This window comes from Xiphias gladius, chromosome 19 (assembly GCF_016859285.1).
Source record: "Xiphias gladius isolate SHS-SW01 ecotype Sanya breed wild chromosome 19, ASM1685928v1, whole genome shotgun sequence".
In the NCBI taxonomy this organism is placed as follows: Eukaryota; Metazoa; Chordata; class Actinopteri; order Istiophoriformes; family Xiphiidae; genus Xiphias; species Xiphias gladius.
In genome coordinates this window covers 9302458-9324748 of record NC_053418.1, presented here as the reverse complement: position 1 = coordinate 9324748, position 22291 = coordinate 9302458, and the positions used below count along the sequence as shown (strand labels likewise).

The 22291-nt window shown below is 38.5% G+C and overlaps 2 protein-coding genes and 1 long non-coding RNA gene across 3 annotated transcripts; 2 read left to right on the top strand and 1 right to left on the bottom strand.

Annotated features, from left to right (window-relative positions):
* Positions 1 to 1278: 1278 nt before the first annotated feature.
* Positions 1279 to 16392, top strand: rassf2b (Ras association domain family member 2b). Its single transcript, XM_040156017.1, has 11 exons — positions 1279 to 1392; positions 5338 to 5383; positions 7269 to 7342; positions 11059 to 11134; positions 11495 to 11646; positions 12737 to 12852; positions 13504 to 13646; positions 14257 to 14410; positions 14667 to 14788; positions 15004 to 15101; positions 15204 to 16392. The coding sequence occupies exons 3-11, from the start codon at positions 7290 to 7292 to the stop codon at positions 15271 to 15273; spliced, it is 984 nt and encodes a 327-aa protein (XP_040011951.1). The 5' UTR covers positions 1279 to 1392; positions 5338 to 5383; positions 7269 to 7289; the 3' UTR covers positions 15274 to 16392.
* Positions 7136 to 12702, bottom strand: LOC120805622. Its single transcript, XR_005709577.1, has 3 exons — positions 12630 to 12702; positions 11526 to 11632; positions 7136 to 7283 (listed from the first exon to the last, which is right to left on the bottom strand). It is a non-coding gene; the product is annotated as an uncharacterized LOC120805622 (long non-coding RNA).
* Positions 16393 to 20728: 4336 nt separating the features above from the next.
* On the top strand, positions 20729 to 21277 carry sprn2 (shadow of prion protein 2). The gene has a single exon (XM_040154661.1). It carries the CDS (start codon positions 20729 to 20731, stop codon positions 21275 to 21277), a length of 549 nt encoding a protein of 182 aa, XP_040010595.1.
* Positions 21278 to 22291: the final 1014 nt, after the last annotated feature.

Genomic DNA, 22291 nt, shown 5'->3' with positions numbered 1-22291 from the left:
CAATACTCAATACCGCCTCTGTGGTGTTTCCCGCAACAGTAGGTGTCTCCAGGAGCACATTTTGCCATGTTGACACCCACAGATTCGCAAGGTGGAAAAAACAATAGCAGCCACACTGTTACAGCTGGTAAATATCCATCGGAGTTTCCTAGAAAGACTTACAAAAATTCTTTATTAGATAAGAAACCGTCCACACTCAGTCCATTCATTTTGTGAAAATTAGGTAGAAATATGTGTGTACGTACAAGCATTGAGTCAGGGAAATTTTATAGCAAGAAGTGTTTTATGTGTTGAATCATCTCAATTTGTAACACAGAACTAAAGAATTTCCAATGACAGTGAAAACTTAAGGCAAGTATGCCAATCAACCAATATGCAGCATGAACGACTATTTACCAATCACCAGGCAGATCTATAAGGTATGGCGGTTCAAAGTCACGAAGAATCAAAATTAAGAATTTTTCTTTCAAGGAAACCCCCATGTATATCCACCTCTGGTAATTATTTTTCACTTATCCATTACATAATCTAGTTTTTTGGTTTTGTCTTGTTTTTTTTTTTTAAATCTTAATTATAACGAGCGAGTACCTTTATAACTTTAGCAACTAACTCTTTCTCAAATTCCCTTATAATTAGTAACAAATTGTGTAGGCCTTTCCCGGAAATATGTCATGAACAGAAAAGAACAGCTAAATACCAGCTAATTTTAAAAAAATTATGATCAAAGTTTCCAGGAAATTAGCTGGAAAATATGTGACCGTAAAATATATATTTTTTTGGTCTTCTCCAGGCGTGACTTGGCTTCCATACTACATGATAAACTAAAATCTCAAGTTGTAAATGGGTCGACGAGTTTGACATAGGACCTTTAAAAATCTGTTGTAGTTTCATTCTTAACTAGCACTTCCAGTGCATTCGGGTCTCCATTGAACCATAACGACTGAATGATTTTTCACCGGCTCTCCCATTGTTTTCATGTTTTCATTCAGCGCGAACAAAGGGGCGTCAGGGTCGCTCTCTGATTGGCTCCGGAACTGTCCCCCCCCCCCCTCGAGGTTGCTGTGCCGCGAGCTCATGCGCGAGCTCCGCCACAACAGATGGACCTCTCGCGCTCTCCTCCTCCTCCTCCTCCTACTCCTCCTACTCCCAGCTCGTGGTGGATGCACGCGCCCAAGTGATTGTTTCCAACGGCTGGAGAGCGAGCGAGTTGACCGAGGAGTTTGCCGGGAACGGACAGTGAGGGGAAAATAAGGGGAAAGAGTGAGGGGGTTGGAGGAGGTGGAAGAGGTGGAAGAGGAGAACCGGAGAGCCTGCGTCCCCCGGGTTTTTGGCGAGGCGAGAGAGGAGCTCCAAAAGTCGGCAGGAATCAGACAGAAGCGTCGGTGTAGCTAAGTAGGCTGATCAGGATGATGTCTGTGGGTTGATGTGGCGATGTGGACTGGGTGTAGTTTGGTAGCGTGACTGTACAAAAAGAGGACTTAAAAATGTTTTGACAACATAAAACGCAGAATCGCCGACATCCATATAGACTAAAAATCTCGGATATTAAGCATATGCAGTGTATTTAATTCAGATGCAGTGAATATAATAGGCATGCTCCATAGCACGATATATGATGGTCCTGCCTAAATCTTGAGCAGAAATGAGAGATAATCGGTATCTTATCACATTAGGTTGGTATCAGGGAGTGTGCGTTGCTATGTTTTAGTAAAACAGGTTACATAACAAGCAATAGGTTGTTAAGATTCCTTTCAGCACACATAAGGCTGGCTAGACAGACAGAGTGCTTTAGGACAGACCCTCTGCCAAAAACTGAATACCTAATGTTTTGGCCTGCAATGTACACTCAGTTGCCAGTTTATCTGCTGTACTCAGCTGAAAGTAATGCAGTTAAATAGAACAGCCCCCTGTGTTTATGAAGGTCATAATGTTAGGTTTTTGTTGAAACTATTTTCCAAAATGTGTGGATGGATTTTGCGGAGATGTTTCTAATACTTAGTCTACCGGCATTGATATAAATGGTGTAGGCAAAGAACTACCAATAATACAATTCAACAGCACTACAAGCTGAAACGTCCAAAATGATCATAAAGTTGAATCAACAACTCTAAATCATATACCAAATATTGTAACCTTAATGAAGGTAGGGTTTTCTGCAGGGGTGTTAGACTGCATTAGTTTTAGGTAAGCAGACCTAATAATCTAGCAACTTGAGTGTACTCTTATTCTTTAATAAAAGATTTTTCAAAAATGCCTATTGTAGATTCCCAGACCCATTGTGACATCTTAAAATGCTTTGTCCAACCGAACAGTCTAAAACCCAAAGATATTCGGTTTGCCATCTTAGAAGACCAATATAATATAATATATACCAGATAATATTCATATTTAAAAAGCTGGAACCATACCATTCTTGCTTTAAAAGAAACTTCAGCGATTAATTGATTATCAAAATAGTTTCAAATAAGTGCACAGACAAGGGGCGAGAATAGTATCAGCCTGATCTGGAGAATCTGGAAGCCATATTTAGATTTAAATTGAGCCTGGCAAAATATTTGACAACCTCAAAATGCTTAACAGGGAGCAGGAGAGACAAACACATACACTATTTTTGGCACAGTGTTGTGGGATAGTTGCTGGAGCTCAGATGTTTTTGGTGTTGCTATGACAATGGTGACAATAGTGAGGCAGAGCAGTACTAATGTGGAGGCAGAAGGCAGGGGTGGTGGTGGGTTTGAAAGCGGACAGGAGGAGGAGAGGAGGTTTAAGGGTATTCATCGTCCATTTTGGCCAAAGACGTTGACAGAGGAGGCTCAGAGGCAACAGGGGAAGAGGGCAGGCAACAAGCGTGCATGTGTGTCAATGAAAGAGAGATAGTGGGGGGAGAAAAGTCAGGAAGTTGTGGTCATGAGTTTTAATAGCATGGTGGATGGCCTCACAAGGGGGAATGAAGGAGACAGAGAAGAAAGCTGAATGGGAAAAACAGTCGAGACAGCAGAGAGGAAAGAATTTCCTCATCACAAAAATTGGACGGCTATTAATAAACTGAGTTACTGTGGTGCAAAACAACTAAGCAGATGAATGCAAATGAGACATGAAGATACAGAGAAAGAGGGGAAGATGGAGGCTGAGGATTGGCTGACCTTGTAATGAGGCACAGGGGAATTCAGGGAGTCTGAGGGGTCTACATTTGTCTGTTGTCCAGTACAGAGAAGAACTCCTTGATCTGAAACAGGGTTGGGTCAGCTATGGGTCAGTCTGGCTGCATTTATATGCTGCTGTTGCCTTCAAAATAAAAAGCAGACCCAGCTTTCTGGAGTCTAAATATTATACGGATAATTTGCACTGAGACATGGACCCCTAGTTGTAACAAACAACTATCACTGATTTGGAACCTTTTTGGTTAAATGTCAGGTTGATTTATACAATATTATAAGCTCTAGAGCCGCATCGATTAGTCAATTAAATAAGCCAATCTAAAGAAAATCAATCTGCAACTATTTTAAAATCAACTAATCATTTAAGTCATTTTTCATGTACAAATGCCAAACATTAGATGGCTGCAGGTTCTCAAAGAGTAAAGTTGCAGATTACCACACACATCATAGTAAATTGGATAATTTTGGGCTTTGGGCTGTTGGTTGGACAAAACAAGACATCTGAAGAAGTCACCTGAAGAAGTCAGCTTCAACTTTAGGAAACTGTGATGGACGTTTCATTCTGCATTAATTCACTCTGGATCAATATTTTCTGTATTTTTACAGACAGAATCAAATAAAAATGAACAGATTAATCAATAATGAAAATAATCAGTTACAGCCCTAATCGTAGAGTATCAAATTTGGCATCAAATGTCTTACCAGATTCATCTTGTTTGCTAATTCTTTTATAGGATAGTTCCTGATTTAACTCATATTTTGTCCATGTTTTTATTTAGAAAAAACTTTATTTATTTAAAGTTCTTGTATAGGTGATTGTATTTGGACAGCATTTGAAAATTTTTCTATCCTTTGTTATTGATGCGTTTGTTCATACATTTTCATACATACTTACAGAAAGGTATTGAAAAAATCATTTTGGTATCATACTGGCACTAGTATTGAATGGTTTCAAAACATATCCAGTCCTACTAACTGTAAAGTAATACTTAAAGGAATCTAGCCTTTACAGCCAGGGACAGAGGCTTTGTCACAGCATTACAATAAACACAAACAGTAGACAATATCTAGTATCATATAACAACATCAATATTGCACTGAAATATCTCCAAGTTGTACCATGTGGTTTGAAATAACTCTGAGGTCTTGATCTGAAGAAAACCATCAAAAATGTCTTTGGAAACAGACGAATATACAGACTTAAAAAGCCTAAACAAGTCTATTTTTTTTCTACAGCCGGCAAACACTAAACAGCGTACACATTTTTATTACAACAGTGAACGATAGCTTTAAAGGTTAAATGTCTGACTAGATCTTTGTTTTAGGAGCCTGAGGAAACATCAGGGAAGATCAATTTTTGTTATTAGATGACAATTTAGTTTCGTGACTTAAAGTTCACGTTGACTTGCCAGAAAATTACAACATTGTCTCGGTTTGACAGGCGTCAGACATGTCTGTCTCACACTACTGGAATCACCTGTTAATGAGTCTATGAGCTTGGCTGCCCTTGACCACGACTGCATTATTAACAACTAATGAATCTTATTGTGTAGGTCAGTGGTGGCTTTTGAGCGCCTGACAGGGCTAATATAAGTGCTTAAATATTGATAGAGCTTGGCAGGGGGCTGGGCTGATTGGTGTTTAATATTTAATTTTCTCACAATAACTGAGCACATTTGTTTCAGAGATTGAAAGCCTAAGGTTATTTATCAGCACAGTGTGTTTAAAGCTGCTACATTACTCTGCTTGTCCGATTGTGAATAACTTTGTTTACACTAAACAGTTAGCGTGTCTGACGGAACTGTGATGATCGCATTAGGCAATTTATGTGTGGGTCTTATCAGATTTTCTCCCCGTACCACCCCATGTTTGGGTGTGCATGACAAGTCATCCATGCTGCTTGAATTGAGGAAGTTTTGGGCTGTGTAAGGGCTAGTGTCAGTTTCCTGTGTGACTGACTGAGTAAACGAGGAAGTGATTTAACGGAAGAGGAGCACTTCCCTTAAACGCCCCCACTCTTCCCCATCTGTTCGCTGTCACGCTCACAAGAAAAAAGACCCCGTGGGCCGTTTGAAATCGACACCTAAGTGAAAAAAACTGCCAATACCTGAGGATACATACTGAGTCTACCTGTTTAATCTTTCTCTCTCTCTCTCTCTCTCTCTCTCCACATCTGCAGCTACCTCTTTTTGGTTACTCAACAAGATCACAAAGTCTTCACTACGGTAAGATCACTTGTAGTCTTGTAACAGACAGTTACACTATACCTATTTGGAAGCTATGTCTCGCTGACTTTTAATATTAATATTCTGTTAGTTGCTGTGTTATGGACGCACTGACTGCGTTATTAGAGTGATATGGAAAATTTAACTGACACCCTGATTTTTGAGAGAGGGTTTTCAACTTAAATATCAACACCAGTGGTTTTGCAGGTTTTGCCTATTAACCACAAATTTCATGTACCTTATGCTACTGTGTCTTAGTAATGTGTATATTTTGTCTACTGTTCCAAGCAACCGTTGATTTCCGTTTCCATTTTATTTCCATACGACATGAAAATCAATTGAAATTGCTTGCGCTGACTCTTCGAAGTTATTCCTTTTTGAGGCAATGAAATCCATGCTTAAAAATAATATCACATGAAAAATTAATGCAGACTTGATGTTCACTGTGATTGATTACATAACATAAACAAGTTTCAAAAGTCTGCCACTTGATTTTGATACAGTATGAAAATAACTAGTTGATAATTAAAATAATAATTAGTTGCAGCCCTAGACATTTAACCTATAACCACAAATGTGAACATCATGTCGGCAGGGAATCATCGGTGTAATTAAGATTCATCCTCAGTTCACCTAGGATGTCTGTACCAAATTTCATAGCAATCCATCAAAAAGCTGTCAAGACATTTGGTTAAAGCCACAGAAATGTGAACCTCATGGTGGTGCTAAGAGATAAGTCAGGGGATCACTAAAATCAGTAGGATTCATCCTCTACAGACCATAAATGTCTTCGCAAAAATTCATATCAATCCATCAAATAGTTGTAGAGATAATTCACTCTGGATTAAAGTCGTGTAACAGCCGACCAACACTGCCATCCATACAGCCATAAAGAATCCAAAAATGCATAGCCTGTATTCAAAAATGGTCCACAATAATTCTTTATTATTTGTAGTTAAGGAAAAGAACTTGCAAACACATTGGTATGGATGTCTTAAAACGTCCACTGTTGCATGTGTTTGTAATTGAAAGCAATGAATACAAAAAAGAAAAGAACATTAATTTCAGTAACCCAGGGAGTAAAATGTCCAGATTTGTGTTGCAAGTGTTTGAGATGAATCATCTTGGATGAGTCGTTAAATGTCTTCAATTCTTGTCTTCACCTATATGACAAGTGGAGAGACTGCATGTATTGTATGTATGGATGCAAATATGGCAGATAAATGTATATAGTGTGTTTTGCCAGTAGCATGTTCAGATATAAATGTTTAAGAAGCTGAAATAATTTGGTGCAGCAGGTGGCCCATGTGTCCTGCACCTGTTTATCTCCTTCCGGAGGCTTCTGTTCTGCCTCCTCTGTAGATACACAAAGACAAATACACACACACACTCTTTAGCAAAGGGGGAAGGAAAACTCTGCTGGGTGATGGCAGAGTGCCATTTAAAACAGCTGCATGTGTGTGTACGTGTATGTGTTTTGAAGTGTTTATGTGTAAAAGAGAGAGAAAGACATCAAGACAGAATTAAAAGGGTGACAGGAAAGAGAAAATACATTGTAGGCAAGAGGAGGGAGAGCATGGAGAGCAGCTGTCTTAATCCATCACACAACAAATGTTTTGCTTTTGTAGAGAGACATACTATAGTGGTGGTACAACTGTCAGTTTGTCTGCATCTTGAAGGAAATGTAGTTGACGGGAAAGTAGATATGATCTGCTGTTATTGTTTGCTGTCTGGAGCTTTACCTCCTCCTCCTCTTCCTGCAGTCACTCTCCTCCTTTCCATTCTGCCGTCTTCGTGTCTGTTCTCGCTGCTGGTCATGAGGAGTCATGAGACTGAATCAGATGGATGAAAATTATTAACTCTGTTTTGCTTCTTTGTCTCTCAGCTCCTCTCATGCTTACTGAAAATGGATGATACACAGGACGGGGTTCAGATTGGAGAAAACAAGTTCATCAGCAAGTAAGGATTAAATACCACGCAGTTTATCACATGAAGACATATACACATTTACAAATGCCTGTATATGCATATGAAATAAATGATAAACTCGTGTCAAACAGTCTCACTTGTGTAAAAAAAAAAAAAAAAAAAAATGGACACCATCTTGCGATGGGATCTCATTTGCCGCAACACTCGTCAACATGTTGATGTTTTGACTCATGAGCACTCAGTAGTCATCACTACATTATTACAGGAGTGCTCAGTACTCATGGGTCAGACCGCACTAACATTGGTTCTAGGCCTTCATTTTGATCTCAACTACACTCCTGTAAAGTTTCGTGACTGTATCTTGCACAGTTTCAACACTATTGCGTTGACAAAATTTGTCCACCTGCCACAATACTCAATTCCTCCTCTGTGGTAGTTCCTGCAACAGTAGGTGTCTCCAGGAGCACATTTCGCAATGATGACACCCACAGACTCACAAGGTGAAAACAATACCAGCTACATGTTTAAAGGTCCTATATGTAAGTTTTTGCTATAGCTACATAGCCAACAATAGCATTAACAGCTGTTTACTTACCAGTCTTTACTTACCAGCGTTGTGAGGTCAGCATCAAACTTCATTCCTTTACTCGCCAAGAGCTGTCTCCAGCGTTGGAAAGAAATGCCAATGTTAACTCTTGTTTTGCTTCTATTTCTCACTTCTTTTCTTTTACTGAAGTTAGCATGCTAACCAGATAGACTCGGCCGATCCCATCTCGTAATACCACTTTGCAATAGTGAGTCACTGTAGCGTCCAGTCTGCCCTCAGTCCAACATGAGAGGATTAAGAAATAGCGCTGCCCAGAGGGCTTATTCTAACCTCTTGTGAACGCAATGACGGCTGGAACTCTTGGTAAGTAAACAGCTGTTAATGCTAACGTCGGCTTTGTACTGATAGCAAAAACGTACATATAGCACCTTTAAAAAGATTTAGAGTGTGAAAAATGGATGTTAAATCACCACACTGGTGGTTTTACGGGTTACAGCCTGTTAATTATTCACAATTATTACTTCACTGCATACTATTTACCAAGCATACATACATTTATTGATTTATTGATTCAGCACTTGATTTAAGTATGTAGTATCTATGTACTTGCGGGGGCGTCGTTGCGGGGGATTAGTGGAACTAAGTTACCAGGGACCCAACATGGTGGAGAGCCCTCACAAAGCCTGAAATTAAAGCATTGTTTTTATCTGTAATTTTAAAATTTAAAATTATTTGCACAATAAGTACACTATTACTGTTGGCTGAATAAATAGTTAGACAGGCTATTTCTTGTATTTAGAGCTTCTAAAGTTCAGTTTTAGAAACAGCCACAGAGCTGCAGGTCCATCATCAACATCGTTTTACTGAGGATGTCAGACACAGTGAGCTCGTAAAGTGCAGACTAAAAGTCATTTCAAACAGTAATTTTCTGCAGTTCACACTGCATGTTCACACACAAGACATTTGCAAAACTGTCATAAAGCAGTCTGTTTTATTGTACATTATATGTATTGTACAATATTATTTAAATTAGTATCAATTTATGTTGATTGTAATGCATAATGTCTTTTGAAATATCATTAGTTTACAGTAGTTTTTAGTTTTACTGGTAGAAATAAACCTCCAGCAGCATCACAAAAGTCTAATAACTCAGACTGAGTTATAATTTAACATGACTATCCGTATCAATATCAGTCCCTCAGTTTGAGAGTGATAGCAGAGTTCAGTTTTAATACTCGGGCTACCTATGTCATATATTTTTGGATTGTGTCTTTAGGTTTCTCAAGTTTTATTATGCTACTTCTATGTTGCAACAGACTGGGCTAGCACTGGTTAGAAATGATGGGCCAGAGTAAGATGGCCTTATGCCATTGTCTTATGCTTAGGGTATAATGAAGACCTAAAAAAAACTAACGTAAATAATTTTTCGCAATATTGTTAAATCTCACTGTGAAAGCTTCACACAGTAATTACAGTATGTTTAGAAAAGAGGTGTTGTCTCTCTTATGTCATGCATTTTCTAAAAATCCCTTATTAAAAAGCTAAATCAACATATTACCTTCGGACAGGCAAACAAATCAAGATTCTTTTAACCATTGTTTTTTTAAATAACGGCCTCCTTAGTTTTCTGTATAGGCGGCAATGAAGCACCAAGCAAAATTCTTCCCCAACAATACTAAGATCATAAAAAACACAAATGCTGGTCGTTAGAAATGCTTTTTTTATCTGCATACCTACCTGCCAGGGATAAGGTACCAGTTCAGAATTGAGCACACGAGGGAACTGTGAATCTAGTGTGCTGGTACTCTTTGTTTTTTATTTTACACAAGGACCTCTACCTTCTCATACAAATTTTAAAATTCATTAATCATTTGTCATGCTCAGTAGAGTATTAAAAAACAACTACAGGGGCTTGAAAATTGCTGGTTGTATGTTATGTAACATATGTAATGTAAAATACACAACAATCATGGTCACAGTGAACACTTAGCCAATTTAATATTTTTTGTCACAGTTTTAATATCTTTACATGGTAATGCAGGTAAGAGAAGGGGCTGAAAAAACACATTAATGGTGCGTTCAATTGCTTGTTGTTTGCACCGACATCTAAAAATGTATGAGTTGGCTGCCAAAACAGTTGTGCATTCACAAGCTAGGTTGTTAGAAAATCAGACCCGAGTTGCAAACAAGTGGCAACAGGGCCGGATGATAAACCTCTAGCACCATTTATCAACTTTTAGCCAGATCATATTGTGATAACATGATGTTATTATATTTGAAAAAAAAAAACAGCCCTCTCAACTAACATCAGGGAGGCTAGCTTAGCCATCATTCTCCTTTCTCCCAACACCTCTACTGGGTCGAGGGGGCAAGCCCAGAACAGAACTTGCCTTCTTAACCAGTCTGTTATGTCTCTTTCTGTCGGCAGTAGAGATGCTGCTGCCCCAGCAGAACACTCCCTAGAGTCAATAAGCGTCCTCAGGAGTGCCCCCTGCACTCCAAAAGACCTGAGGCTCCTCAGCAGATAAGAGTCTGCTCTGGCTTTTCTTATACAGTATAGTGCATTTATATTGTCAAACCAATCCAGTTTATTACTCAGTTGAACACCCAGGTACTTCCCCATCTCAATGTCCATTTCCTGGATGTTCACTGGTATAGAAGAATTTTTGCACCTGCAGACATACATACAGAAGATACATACTGTATAACGATATCAGAAAACTTCTTTACAAATAGTGTGCTTATGATGTCAGCACTATTGCCTAGCCCTAAATGAACATTGTGACAAGGATATAAATATATACTAGCATATTTTGAGTGTAAAAGCCACCTTTAGCTATGTGGGAGCTAAGTTTGTGATGTTTAGTTTCCAACATGCATTTGATAATACACACTGAAAATATACACACCAAAACACAGTCACTCAAAAGCACATATTGTTCAAACTGCAGCAGAAACAGAATTACCTTTGTCATGCATATTTCAGTCTCTATAAGTTGATTTTCAAACCGTACTAAAATTGATTAATTTCAAATGCTGCCTGGATAGCAGGAAATCAGTTTAACAACGCCTCATTTGCTTTGGAAAATGGTCAGCAGTAATCTGAAATATACATGACTTGTAATTAGTGGGCAAAAATCAGCAGCAAGCTCCTTTAAACTGCATTTCCTCCTCAGTGATTCAACATCTCTGTCTCCAGGGCAACAATCCTCTCCCATCTGAAGACATACAACCTCTACTATGAAGGACAAAATCTACAGCTCAGACACAGAGAAGTGAGTATTTACAACCGTGTGTGTGTGTGCGTGTGTGCGCGCGCGCGCGCTCGCACCTGAATGACTCCACTCTTCACCATTGTTTGTCTGTCTCCCTGGCGCCCTTTTCACTTTAGCTCTCAGTCATTTGCAATTTAATATACCCTACCCATTAAACACTGCAGCCCAAAGGGGTAATAACTGTCAGTTGTGTGTGTGTGTGTGTGTGTGTGTGTGTGTGTGTGTGTGTGTGTGTGTGTGTGTGTGTGTGTGTGTGTGTGTGTGTGTGTGTGTGTGTGTGTGTGTGTGTGTGTGTGCGCGTGTGCGTGTGTGTGCGTGCGCGTGCACTGATCTCAGCTCCTCTCCTCTCTCTCCCCACAGGAAGAGGGGGAGCTGATCATCGAGGGCTTACTGAATATCTTCTGGGGCCTGCGGCGACCAATCAGGCTTCAAATGCAGGATGACCACGAGCGCATCCGACCGCCCCCTTCCTCTACGTCCTGGCACTCAGGTTGTAATCTGGACAGTCAAAGGTAAGAGGTCCAGACAGATCCAGTTACACTTCGCTGACATGAAATGGTGATACACAGTAGGTCAGCGAGAGCATATATACAGTCATTGCGTTTTTTTAATGTTTGTTGACATTATTTATTGTTGCAGATTTAATTCCCTGTGAATACAGTTTGTTGAAACCCTCAATAGAATACCAATTGGCAATGGTCCATGAACAATAGTGAACCTTTTAACGCGCACCTCAGGCTCAGTATTTCTATTTTGCCATAAGCTACCACAGATCATAGTGTATCATTAGGCTTGAAGCCCCATTTTCTAAATGACTAATTTCTTGGATGCTTATTCGCGGATTTTTTTTTTTTTTTTTTTAATCCTTAAACAGACACAAAACATGTCATTTACCAGTCCAATAAGCACAAATGATACAACAGCAACACTAATAACAGCAGATCCTGCCACCCTTCACGCTCCCACCCACCAGCACTTAAATAAAAATTATGTTTAGTTCGAATTAACTAACTCACCTTTTTAACCACAGCTGCTTTAAAGATCATTTTTTTTAGGCTTGATGCCAGTTAGCAGCAATTACCGGCAACAAACAAGGTCTGATTATCAGGTTTTGATAATGCAAGGTTTACATCAGTCCAGAAAATTGCAAAATTACTTAAAATATTGAATGGAACTACTCTCACAAATCGTGACAGGATAGCTCATACACATGCAGAGTGCATCAACAAAGAGGAACATCTGTCACAAGTTGAAACTAACCAGCAGGGATATGACATACACACAGTATGTGGTGTCTGAGTGGAAAACAAAATGCTGCTACGAGGCAGGAAATGAGACTCACCCCTGTATCAGTGTTTGCAGTGGTGATGTTGTTAAAGTCCTTGTTCTTACACTGTTGACTTTACTTACTGTGCTATTCTTTAGTGTAACTCCCCTCACTTTTGTTTCATATAGAGCCAATGTCATTAAATGTAGTAACAGTTTATCTACAAACCATTTTCAGCTGTGTCTTTACAGTTTTGCCAGGTAGCAGCTCTTGCGCTTTGGCACTGTGTCTCTTCGTCTCTTACTCCTGAAATGTCTCTTTTTTCTTTCTGAAAGTTCCCCAAACAGCACAGATGGTCAACAGATGACACAGCAGAGCCCGCCCACAGTGGAAGTGACGCCACCTGACAGCAAACCAGAGAACAACGGTGTGACGGAAGAACAGACGGAAGGTTGGTGGCTTTACCAACAGTATCAACATGGTAACATGCTGTATATTACTCCCTTGGCTGTAATAAGGATGCAGTGAATAACATCATAAATCAATCCCAAGTATGCGTAGTAAAAACAACAGAATTACCAATTAATACTGTTTCAGTTGTTTTATTTGTGTTGTTTTATCAACGTTTGATTAGGTTCATTGAGATCAAATTAACATGGCTCTAAAAAAACACTATGGACTAGATTTCTAATTACCTCTCAGCTGCTTTTTATAGGAACTTTATATATGTAGGGGGGAAAACTCATCTCCAAAATAGCAACTTCTAATGAGCAAGGAATTAAAACCTAATTTTTAGTTTGTCCAGAGTTTGTTTTAGAGGGTTTTTTTCAAGCCTTAGGAATGTACTTAGGAATGTACTGAATGTATAATTAGATTAATTGAAATGAAAAAATGTTAACTCTCATGATGTCAGTGGTATGAAATTCAGTTTTAAGATATCCACCATTTGAGCGTAACATCTATTTTTAAGATTTCAAGCACAAAGATGGCATTCTAGAAGTAATAGTCAGCATTTAAGTCGATAGTTTAAAGATAAGTCAGCTTTTTTAGAGGACACTGAATAATAACCGATAATCTAAGGTAATGAATGTTGATTGGACAGAGGACAGTGAGAGCTCTACTCAGCTCCTCAGGACGAAGAGTGATGCCGGAGTCTTAAGACGGGGCCAGAGACGGTCACCGAGCGACCAGAGGAGAATCCGACGCCATCGCTTCTCCATCAACGGACACTTCTACAACCATAAGGTGATGCCAGCCCCACGTGTTTGTCAGTGGATTCTTGGAAAGTCTGGAAAAATTATGTAATATTGTGTTACTCTCAGAGAATTTATGTGCTACTTCTAAACAGATGCTGGGTTTGGCAGCAATTTCCTGTTTATATTTGTGGTAACACTATACTTTATGTGCCCCTATTTAGTATTTATTAGCAGGATATAAAATTTAATAAATTGTAAATACACTATAAAGTAGTTGTGAGCAGATATGAGGACATTATGAGTGTTTATTAATGCACGGTATTTGTCAGGAATTCAAAATTCTATGAAGACATATTCTATAGTATTACAGCTGTGTTTTACTATATTGTTATTCACTGTCTATTAATACAGCAGCCTCCTCTAATCAACGTCCGCAGGAAGAGCTTTAGTTGTTTACAAATACATTACCAAACACTAATATCTATAATGTATATACAAATACATTATAGTGTGTTATAAACCATATATTAGATATTTATGTACTGCCTATAAATGCTAAATAGAGGGACATTAGTGTTACCAAATTTGTTTTAAACCAATTTACAAATAACAAGAAAAATAATTAATTTGTTCATCTTAATGTTTTTTTTCCCCCTCAGACGGCAGTGTTTACTCCTGCTTATGGCTCGGTGACTAATGTTCGGATCAACAGCTGCATGAGAACACCTCAGGTGCTACGAGTCCTCCTCAACAAGTTTAAAATTGAAAACAGCCCAGATGATTTTGCGCTCTACCTTGTCCATGCAAGTGGAGGTGAGTGTGAGTTACTCAGAGTATTTCTTGTTTGTCCAGGGTGTCAAAGCAGGTTCAGCTCGAAATTTATATATATATATATTATATATATATATATATATATATATATATATATATATATATATATATATATATATATATATATATATATATATATATATATATATATATATATATATATATATATATATATTTTTTTTTTTTTTTTTTTTTTTTATCTGTTAATCACACCTTTGTGGATGTGTTGATGTTTCAGAGCGTGTGAAACTGAAGCGGAGTGACTATCCTCTGGTGCTGAGAGTAATGCAGGGTCCATGTGAGCAGGTCTGCAAAGTTTTCCTCATGGAAGAAGATCTGGGGGAAGAAGTCACATATGATGTAAATCACCCCATTCATTGTAACGTTTGCTTTAAAGGGGACTCAGAGATACGGAGATATGACTCCCGACTATGAATGAACATGTATTACTCCTTTTGTGTGACAGTGTGCATACACAAAGGCATTACCTCTGTGTCTCCGGTGCCCTTTTATTTACCTCACATTAGTGTCTCTTTTTTCTGCTTTGGCGTGACATTTCTCCTCTCTTCGACCAGGTGGCGCAGTATATCAAGTTTGAGATGCCTGTCCTGCAGAGTTTCATCACCAAGCTGAAGGAGGAGGAGGACAGAGAAGTGCAGAAACTCAGGAGAAGGTAAGAGAAGATATATAACCTACCTCACTGCATCATCTTGTGACTGTGCCGACACAGACATTTATTCTTTCTCTATCTGCATTTGTCTGCTTGTACTTGCAGGTATAATTACCTGCGGTGTATAATTGAGAAGCAGCTCCGTTGTCTTCCAGCGGGGGCGACGTGTATGTGATCTGCTCATGGTGAGGACTCCCTCCAGCACATCAAACTGTCGCAACCTTTCCCAGAGTACAATATCCTCGACCCAGCTGTGACCAAGAGTTAGCTGACAAGAACCCAGAGTGTGTCCCTCAGTGATTATCCTGATTCTCTGAATTCCTGCCTCTGCATGGAGTCTTTTTCAATTCATTCAATCATTCAACTTACAGAAAAAACTCTTACATGCCATCTTGTGTGCATGTTAAGTGTGACCGTCTCAGAAATAGTCTAGAGAGTCATGATGACTCGCAGAGCCTTGTAAAGTGTCTTGATTCAGACCCAATCACTTCATCTCTCTCTGCTTTCCCTTCTCAATGTCTTTTTCTTTACATACAGTGCACACAGAAAGACATTCCTCTACACCTGAGTAATTTTAGTGTCTTTGCAGCGAAGTACTTTGCAGAATGAGCCTAAAATGTGACGTCCTGTCTTCTGTTTACCCCCCCAGACTGCAAGCTGATATCCAAAATCAATTTAAAGCACAAACATCATATAATATGATTTAGTAAAGTGCCTGTTCAACGGTTTCTCAAAGCACAAAGACACAAACTTACTGTTATGTGGAAAATTTTAGAAAAATACTAGTGGTTTTACCGGGAAAATACCTAGCTATGGTAATAACCACATCAGACCACACAGTTTGGGTCGATGTAAACCAACCAGACCACGTCATGGCCTCAAAACACCATCCAGTCCTATATTGCACTGGCTGTTTGTGTGTTCCTCGCTGTTTGGGAATTTGTTAAATATTGTAATTGAAGGAATATAATTGACCCTCTCCATTTTATTGCAGCTGAGAACTTCACTGCAGGGATTATTAAAGGCCATGTGAACAGATAATGTGTTTGTGTTGTTACCATCAGTCTGATGGTGACAACAGTGGCCCCTTTTCTGCAGGCATACAAAATGAATGTTTAAGACATTTTATGATTGAAGTTAAAGGAATAGTTTGGCATTTTGGCAAATACAGTCATTCATTCTCTTGCTTTCACTTAGCTGAGAAGATTGATACCGCTCTCATGTCTGTACAGTATATATGAGGCTGCCACCAGCCACATAGCTTAGTTTAGCATAAAGATTGGAAACAGGGGGGAAAAGCTAGCCTGGCTCTGTCCAAAGGTAAGAAAATCCACACAAAAAACCAAAACCAAAAGTGCAGAAAAAACCAAAGTGTAAAAATGACAAGTTGTGGTTTTACAGGGGTTTACGTGCCGGACTAATTCTTTGTCAGGACATTGTTTGTTACCTCCTGTAACATGGAAATTTGTCTTTTTTCCAACTTGTTTTTTTTGTGTGGATTAAACAAACATGATATAAGGTGTTAATTGGGGGCCTTTTAGAGATGCTGGTGGGTGGAGTTGTTTACCTTTTGTTAAGATAAGCTAACTGGCGGCCCGCTGTAGCTTCATATTTACCACACAGCCATGGGCATGCTACGAATCGTCTCATCAAAATCTCGGCAAGAAATTAAATTAGTATATTTTCCAAAATGTTAAAACTATTCCTTTAAAGAAAAAAAATGCATCCTGAAATGTAATGCTTTTGGGCTTCTTTTTGTTTTCTGGTTGACTAATTGTCTTTACTTGCGTTACTACCTTATGACAGTGATGAGATTTTAAGCACAGTAAAATACCAAATGACACCCTGGTAGGTGTTAGCCTGGTTGTACAAAAATGAAAGAATATTCACGGCTGGATTTTTTTTTTCCCCCCCTTTAACATCCAACAAAGAGTGACGCAAAAAGCACAAAACAATAGTGAAATCCCACAAGACTGTGAATTATACTGACTATCTTTAATGGAGACAGTTTTAAATGTACGAATGATCATTTCAAAGCAGTACAGTTTGCCTCCACATGTACAGCGCTTTGCATACATCTGCCTTTATCTGTGTGCGTACAGAACGTCGGTTCAGTATTTCTAAAATCTAGGTTGAAAATCTCGCCGTACAGTACACTTTGGAGTCTGTCATCAAGAGTGTGTGTGTGGTTCTGAGTGTGCATGTTGTATTTTTAGTGACTCTTAAGACTTGCCTGCTTTTGTATTGTGTCTTTTACAGAATAATGAAGAAACTAAAGTCTTTAAAATGTGCGGATGTCATGCCACAACTTAGAAAATGTAGGGGAGGGGGGTTTCGTACGATGATTGTTATTTAATAAAAAAGATATCTTGAGAAAAGATGTACATGTATATCTGTAATCTCTTTCCGTCTCATTCAGGTCAAAACCCAGCATGTTATGTAATGATGTTTAAATCTTGTTGTATAATTTAAAATCATATGATATGATAACCCAGACAAGATACAACATTAGTCATAGTGGAAGCTTCTGGAGAACTTGTTCAGTGTTCTAGTTTTTAACCCGGTGGGCTGTTAAATAATTCAGACAAAATTAGAAACACACGCAGGTATTTATGTGGGATGTCGGTGGTACAGCAGCTTACTGTACACTCAGCCAATGAGCAGGTGTGAGTCAGAATGATCCACTCCACCTGAGTGAGATTGTCTGGAGGTGAACAGGCTGGCCCTGAAACATACTTTCCTGCAGACGGTCAGAGGAGTCTGAGGTGCAAGCACAGCCCTTTGTGGAAGAGGAACGTCGCCTGAACTGCCGAACTTCACTTCATTTCTGCTGCGAAGAGCCACTCAACAGGTGAGATTGTTTATTCTAAGATACTAATTTTTCAGAATTAAGATGTGTTACTTATTTCATAAAAGATTGTATGAAGATTTTCAGGAGGTTGAAACAATGGTCCTTATTTTCTTCTGTTGTTTTCGTCAGCATATTACCCTTATACTGTATGTAATGTTATTTAATCTCTCCTCTGCTGCACATATTAAGGCCCATCTCCAGAAAGCACAATTAACACATCATTTGGAAGCAGATCAGAGTGATCCAAATTGAATCAGATTCATTATGAAATGTTTCATCTTCTCTGTGAGTCAGGGCTACTGTGGCTATAATCTGAGTCACTGGATTATTCTCAAACTAAGTGACCCGGTGTAATTATAGCTCGACTCATCTTCTAAGAGGACACAGATTAGAGAGTACAGTTTGTTGAAGTCAGTGCAAATGATGTCATGCTGCTCACTGGGAATATATTCAATTAGTATTCAAAGTGTTTACTTTAGTAAAATTAGTGATACCGCAGTATGAAAATACTCCATTACAAGTAAAAGCCCTGCATTTAAAATTTTATTCATGTAACAGTATAGAAGTATTTTCCTCAAAACATACTTAAAGTATAAAAATTAAAAGTTCTCATAACGCAGAATGGTCCCTGTTGATGTTATTTTATTCTTGGATCATTATTATTGATGTACTATACTGTTGCATACTGTAATCTCTCAAAATCCCATCATAATTTATAAAATGTATAACCTAGATCTGAAAAACTATTAACTACAGCTGTCAAATAATTGTAATGGGGTAAAAAGTGCAATATATTCCTCTGGACTGTAGTGGAGTAGAAGAATAACGTGGCATGGGAAGAAGCCGCTCAAGTAAAATGCACGTATGTCAAAATTGTATTTAAATACATTACTTGACTAAATGTACTTCCCACCACTTCTTATAGCCCTGACATTTTGTAATAATTTGTTAGAGAAAATACTGTCGGCAACATGGAAGAAAAAAAGTCTTCTTTCACCAAAGTGCTTTTATCAAGCAAATTGGTCCGAATAACATGTCACAATGTTCAATTCATTATTTACTCTATAATCACTACTGACTATTTCACATGGACAATGATAACTGTAGTGACACATCTAACACACACTGATTTATATTATATTACATTTCATAGAAATATATTATAACTGTATAGTTTGTGTATATTACATATTCGCCACATATATTGTATGTGACACTATATAGTATGTTGTACTTACACACTTAAAGTATACATAGAAAGTTACGTGTGTAGCTTTTTTTATGTCATGGTCCTAATTTTCCTTAATTCATTCAAATAATTCTTTGTCTGTTTCTCAGTGTTAGGGTTAAACATTGAGAAAACATTTATTTCATGCTAACACAATTGTTTATCCGTTGGTGCTGTGATTAGTAATACAGTAGGTCTTGTCCTCAGACCTAGAACCACGTTGCATCTACCAGATCCTAATTAAAGGGCATTAGAGATTATGAAAGCTATCTGATCCCTTGTCAACTCCAGTGTTAAGTTGAGTTGCAGCAGTGACGGTGCTTGTGTAAGATATGTTTGTTAAGGCTGGATTACGAGCCGTGATCTGTCCTGCTCTTATTTTATCGGAGACTTGAAAATACCACGCAGCAGGACTAAAGCCGCGACGAGAACATCTCATCAGTCTGTTTATGTGTTAGAGTGAGCACTGTGTGCCTGCAGGAACCAGTGGTGGAATATTACTAAGTACATTTACTGAAGCTCTTTACTGTAGTACGGTTTGAAACGCTTATACTTTACTTGAGTACTTCCATTTAATACGACATTTCACAGAGAAATATTGTAACATTTACTCCAGCACTGGTTGACAGTTATAGTTTTGTAAATACCTCAAGATTTTATACACAAAAATATGAAAAACTTCTAAAATATGCATTTCTATACATTAGGCTACCAAAAAAAATCTACATTTGTCAAAATTAGCTCAACTTCAACCAGCTACAACATTGAAAATGTTGCTTACAAGTTAATTCATCAATAATAATAACTAATTGTATAATATATAATAATATTGCAGGCTGAATGTGGCCATTTTGCATAATGAATACTTTTTCTATTTTGAACTTTTGAATGCACGATTTGCTAGTTTACTTACTAGTATTAAAAAGTTTACTAGTATTTAAAGAGTAAATTTAGAAATATTTGCAGAATAGCCTTCCTTGACACCTAACATACTTATTCATCATGAGATTACCATTTTGTATAATTTTGTATAAAGTTTGTTCTTTTTGTGTATATTTATATATATGTTTTTCTATATACACGATTTATAATGACTATTGTTTTCTACCTCGTGTACCTGTTTTTAATGCTGCTTATGTCCTGTGCTTATCTTTAGTTTTCCAACTCTGGGACACACCTTGTGTTTTTTGCTTGAAAAGTGCTCTTTAAATGAACCATTATTATCAACTATTATTCTCATTATAAACAAACTATTATTATCATTATTATTATTATTATTATTATCATCATTATCATCATCTGTAACAGAGTATTGATACAGTGTGTTATTACTACTTTTATTTAGGTAAAGGATGTGAACACTTCTTCCACTACTGTCCCAAATCAGCTGATAATTTCAGTACATGCATCTAACTAACTAAACTTAACAACAAAATAGATCTTAAGTCTTTCTATTAATTGTGTTTAGGCAGAAACTTCAATAATCTCCAGTAACAAATTCATAACTCCTTATGATGTTTCCTTTGTCTTATTTTTACAGAATAAAAAATAATGTTGGGCCTGCAGAAACTCCCCCTCACAGCGGCCCTCTCCCTGCTGCTCCTTGCTACACTGTTTCCTAGCTCCGAGGCCTGGCGTGGTCGTGGAGGTGGTGGCTTTAACCGAGGTGGAGGAGGCTACAGACGGGGCTGGGGTGGTGGTGGCGGCGGCGGCGGCCAGGCCTACAGACCAGCACCCGTCCAGAGCAGTGGTCCCAGTGCAGGGAAAGTTGCAGGGGCAGCTGCAGCAGGCGCCCTTGGAGGAACACTGCTGGGATCTGCCTTAAGCCGCCCCCAGTATGGGTACGAGTATGGTGGAGGATACAGAGGATACGGAGGATATGGTGGATATGGTGGATATGGAGGATATGGAGGGGGCTATCGCTACCCACCACACCAAGGTGGTGGTGGCTACGGCCCCAGGTCTGGCTATGAGCCAGAGGGCTCTGGAGATATGGAGTACTACACTGGAGCATCCAGTGGGCCCATCTACAACAGTATCATCGTTGTTATTGGCTCCCTGATTTCCCTGCTCATGGGCCACTGGGTGGCAGTCATGTAGAGCTGGTGACAGAACTGAGATCCCAAAAACAGACAGGAAACCACACCCTGACCGAAAAATAGCCCACGACCTGAAAGCAAAGAGGACTATTTAATGTTTTAAAGTCAAATGTGACCTAAAATATGACCATTGAAAGGCGAAAAGCTGTAGGCCAATTGGTTTTTTTTGTTTCGCGACACGTCAATCAACGTCCATGAGGACAGGAAGAAGAATATGATCCATTTAATCTCCACAACATGTTGGTGGACACCATGCTTCAGTCTGCAGGTTTACTGGTGAACAAAGTAAACACACTTACTGTAAATATTTGTGAGTCGTGAGGTCATTTCACCCGATGAATAACTATCTGCAGTATATCCCAAACTACCAATTCTCCTTTTAATGTGTCCAGTCTTTTGATACTTTTGGTGATTGCGATGGTGATGATAATAACGACTGGTGATGATTCAGTGTGTTATCTGGGAAGCACATTCTCCATAAGCGATCTGTGAAGACAGAGCAGAAAGAAATTAGATGTGTAATCAGGGTAAGTCTACCTCAAAATTTTCCCTTCTGATTCATATTGTCTACCCTGCACATGTTATATTTTCAATACATTACTTGCAGGTGTATGCTTAATACTTAGTTAAAATACGTTTTGTCATTTTGTAGACTTTCATGTATAAGAGCAAAATGTTGGCTAATGTTTAATATTGTAATATAAGTTAAAAAAAAATGACTTAAAACAAACATTTCTGTTGAATTGTATTGTCTGCACTGTTGATATATGTTACCTGTTCCAACAATGTGAATGATCCACTAAGTAGACATGTTTAGATACCCAACATATGTGTGGATTTTTAAGTGAATACTGAGGGAGTACACTTTTAGGAAAACTCCTAGTTTTGAGCCTGAACCGTTGATTTTCGACGAAACAGCAGGAGCCAAAAGCAATCTCAACTCAAGCTCCGCTGTTTTTGCTTGTTCCTTTCAACCATATCCCACTGCCATTAATAAGCACTTTGATTTTTCAAG

What these genes read in the sequence shown, in the direction of transcription:
- rassf2b (XM_040156017.1), top strand. Translation starts at nt 7,290, where the DNA reads ATGGATGATACACAGGACGGGGTTCAGATTGGAGAAAACAAGTTCATC. An exon ending in GACACTTCTACAACCATAAG is followed by an intron (nt 13,647 to 14,256) that starts GTGATGCCAGCC and finishes TTTCCCCCTCAG; the next exon opens with ACGGCAGTGTTTACTCCTGC. An exon ending in CCTTGTCCATGCAAGTGGAG is followed by an intron (nt 14,411 to 14,666) that starts GTGAGTGTGAGT and finishes TTGATGTTTCAG; the next exon opens with AGCGTGTGAAACTGAAGCGG.
- sprn2 (XM_040154661.1), top strand. Translation starts at nt 20,729, where the DNA reads ATGTTGGGCCTGCAGAAACTCCCCCTCACAGCGGCCCTCTCCCTGCTG.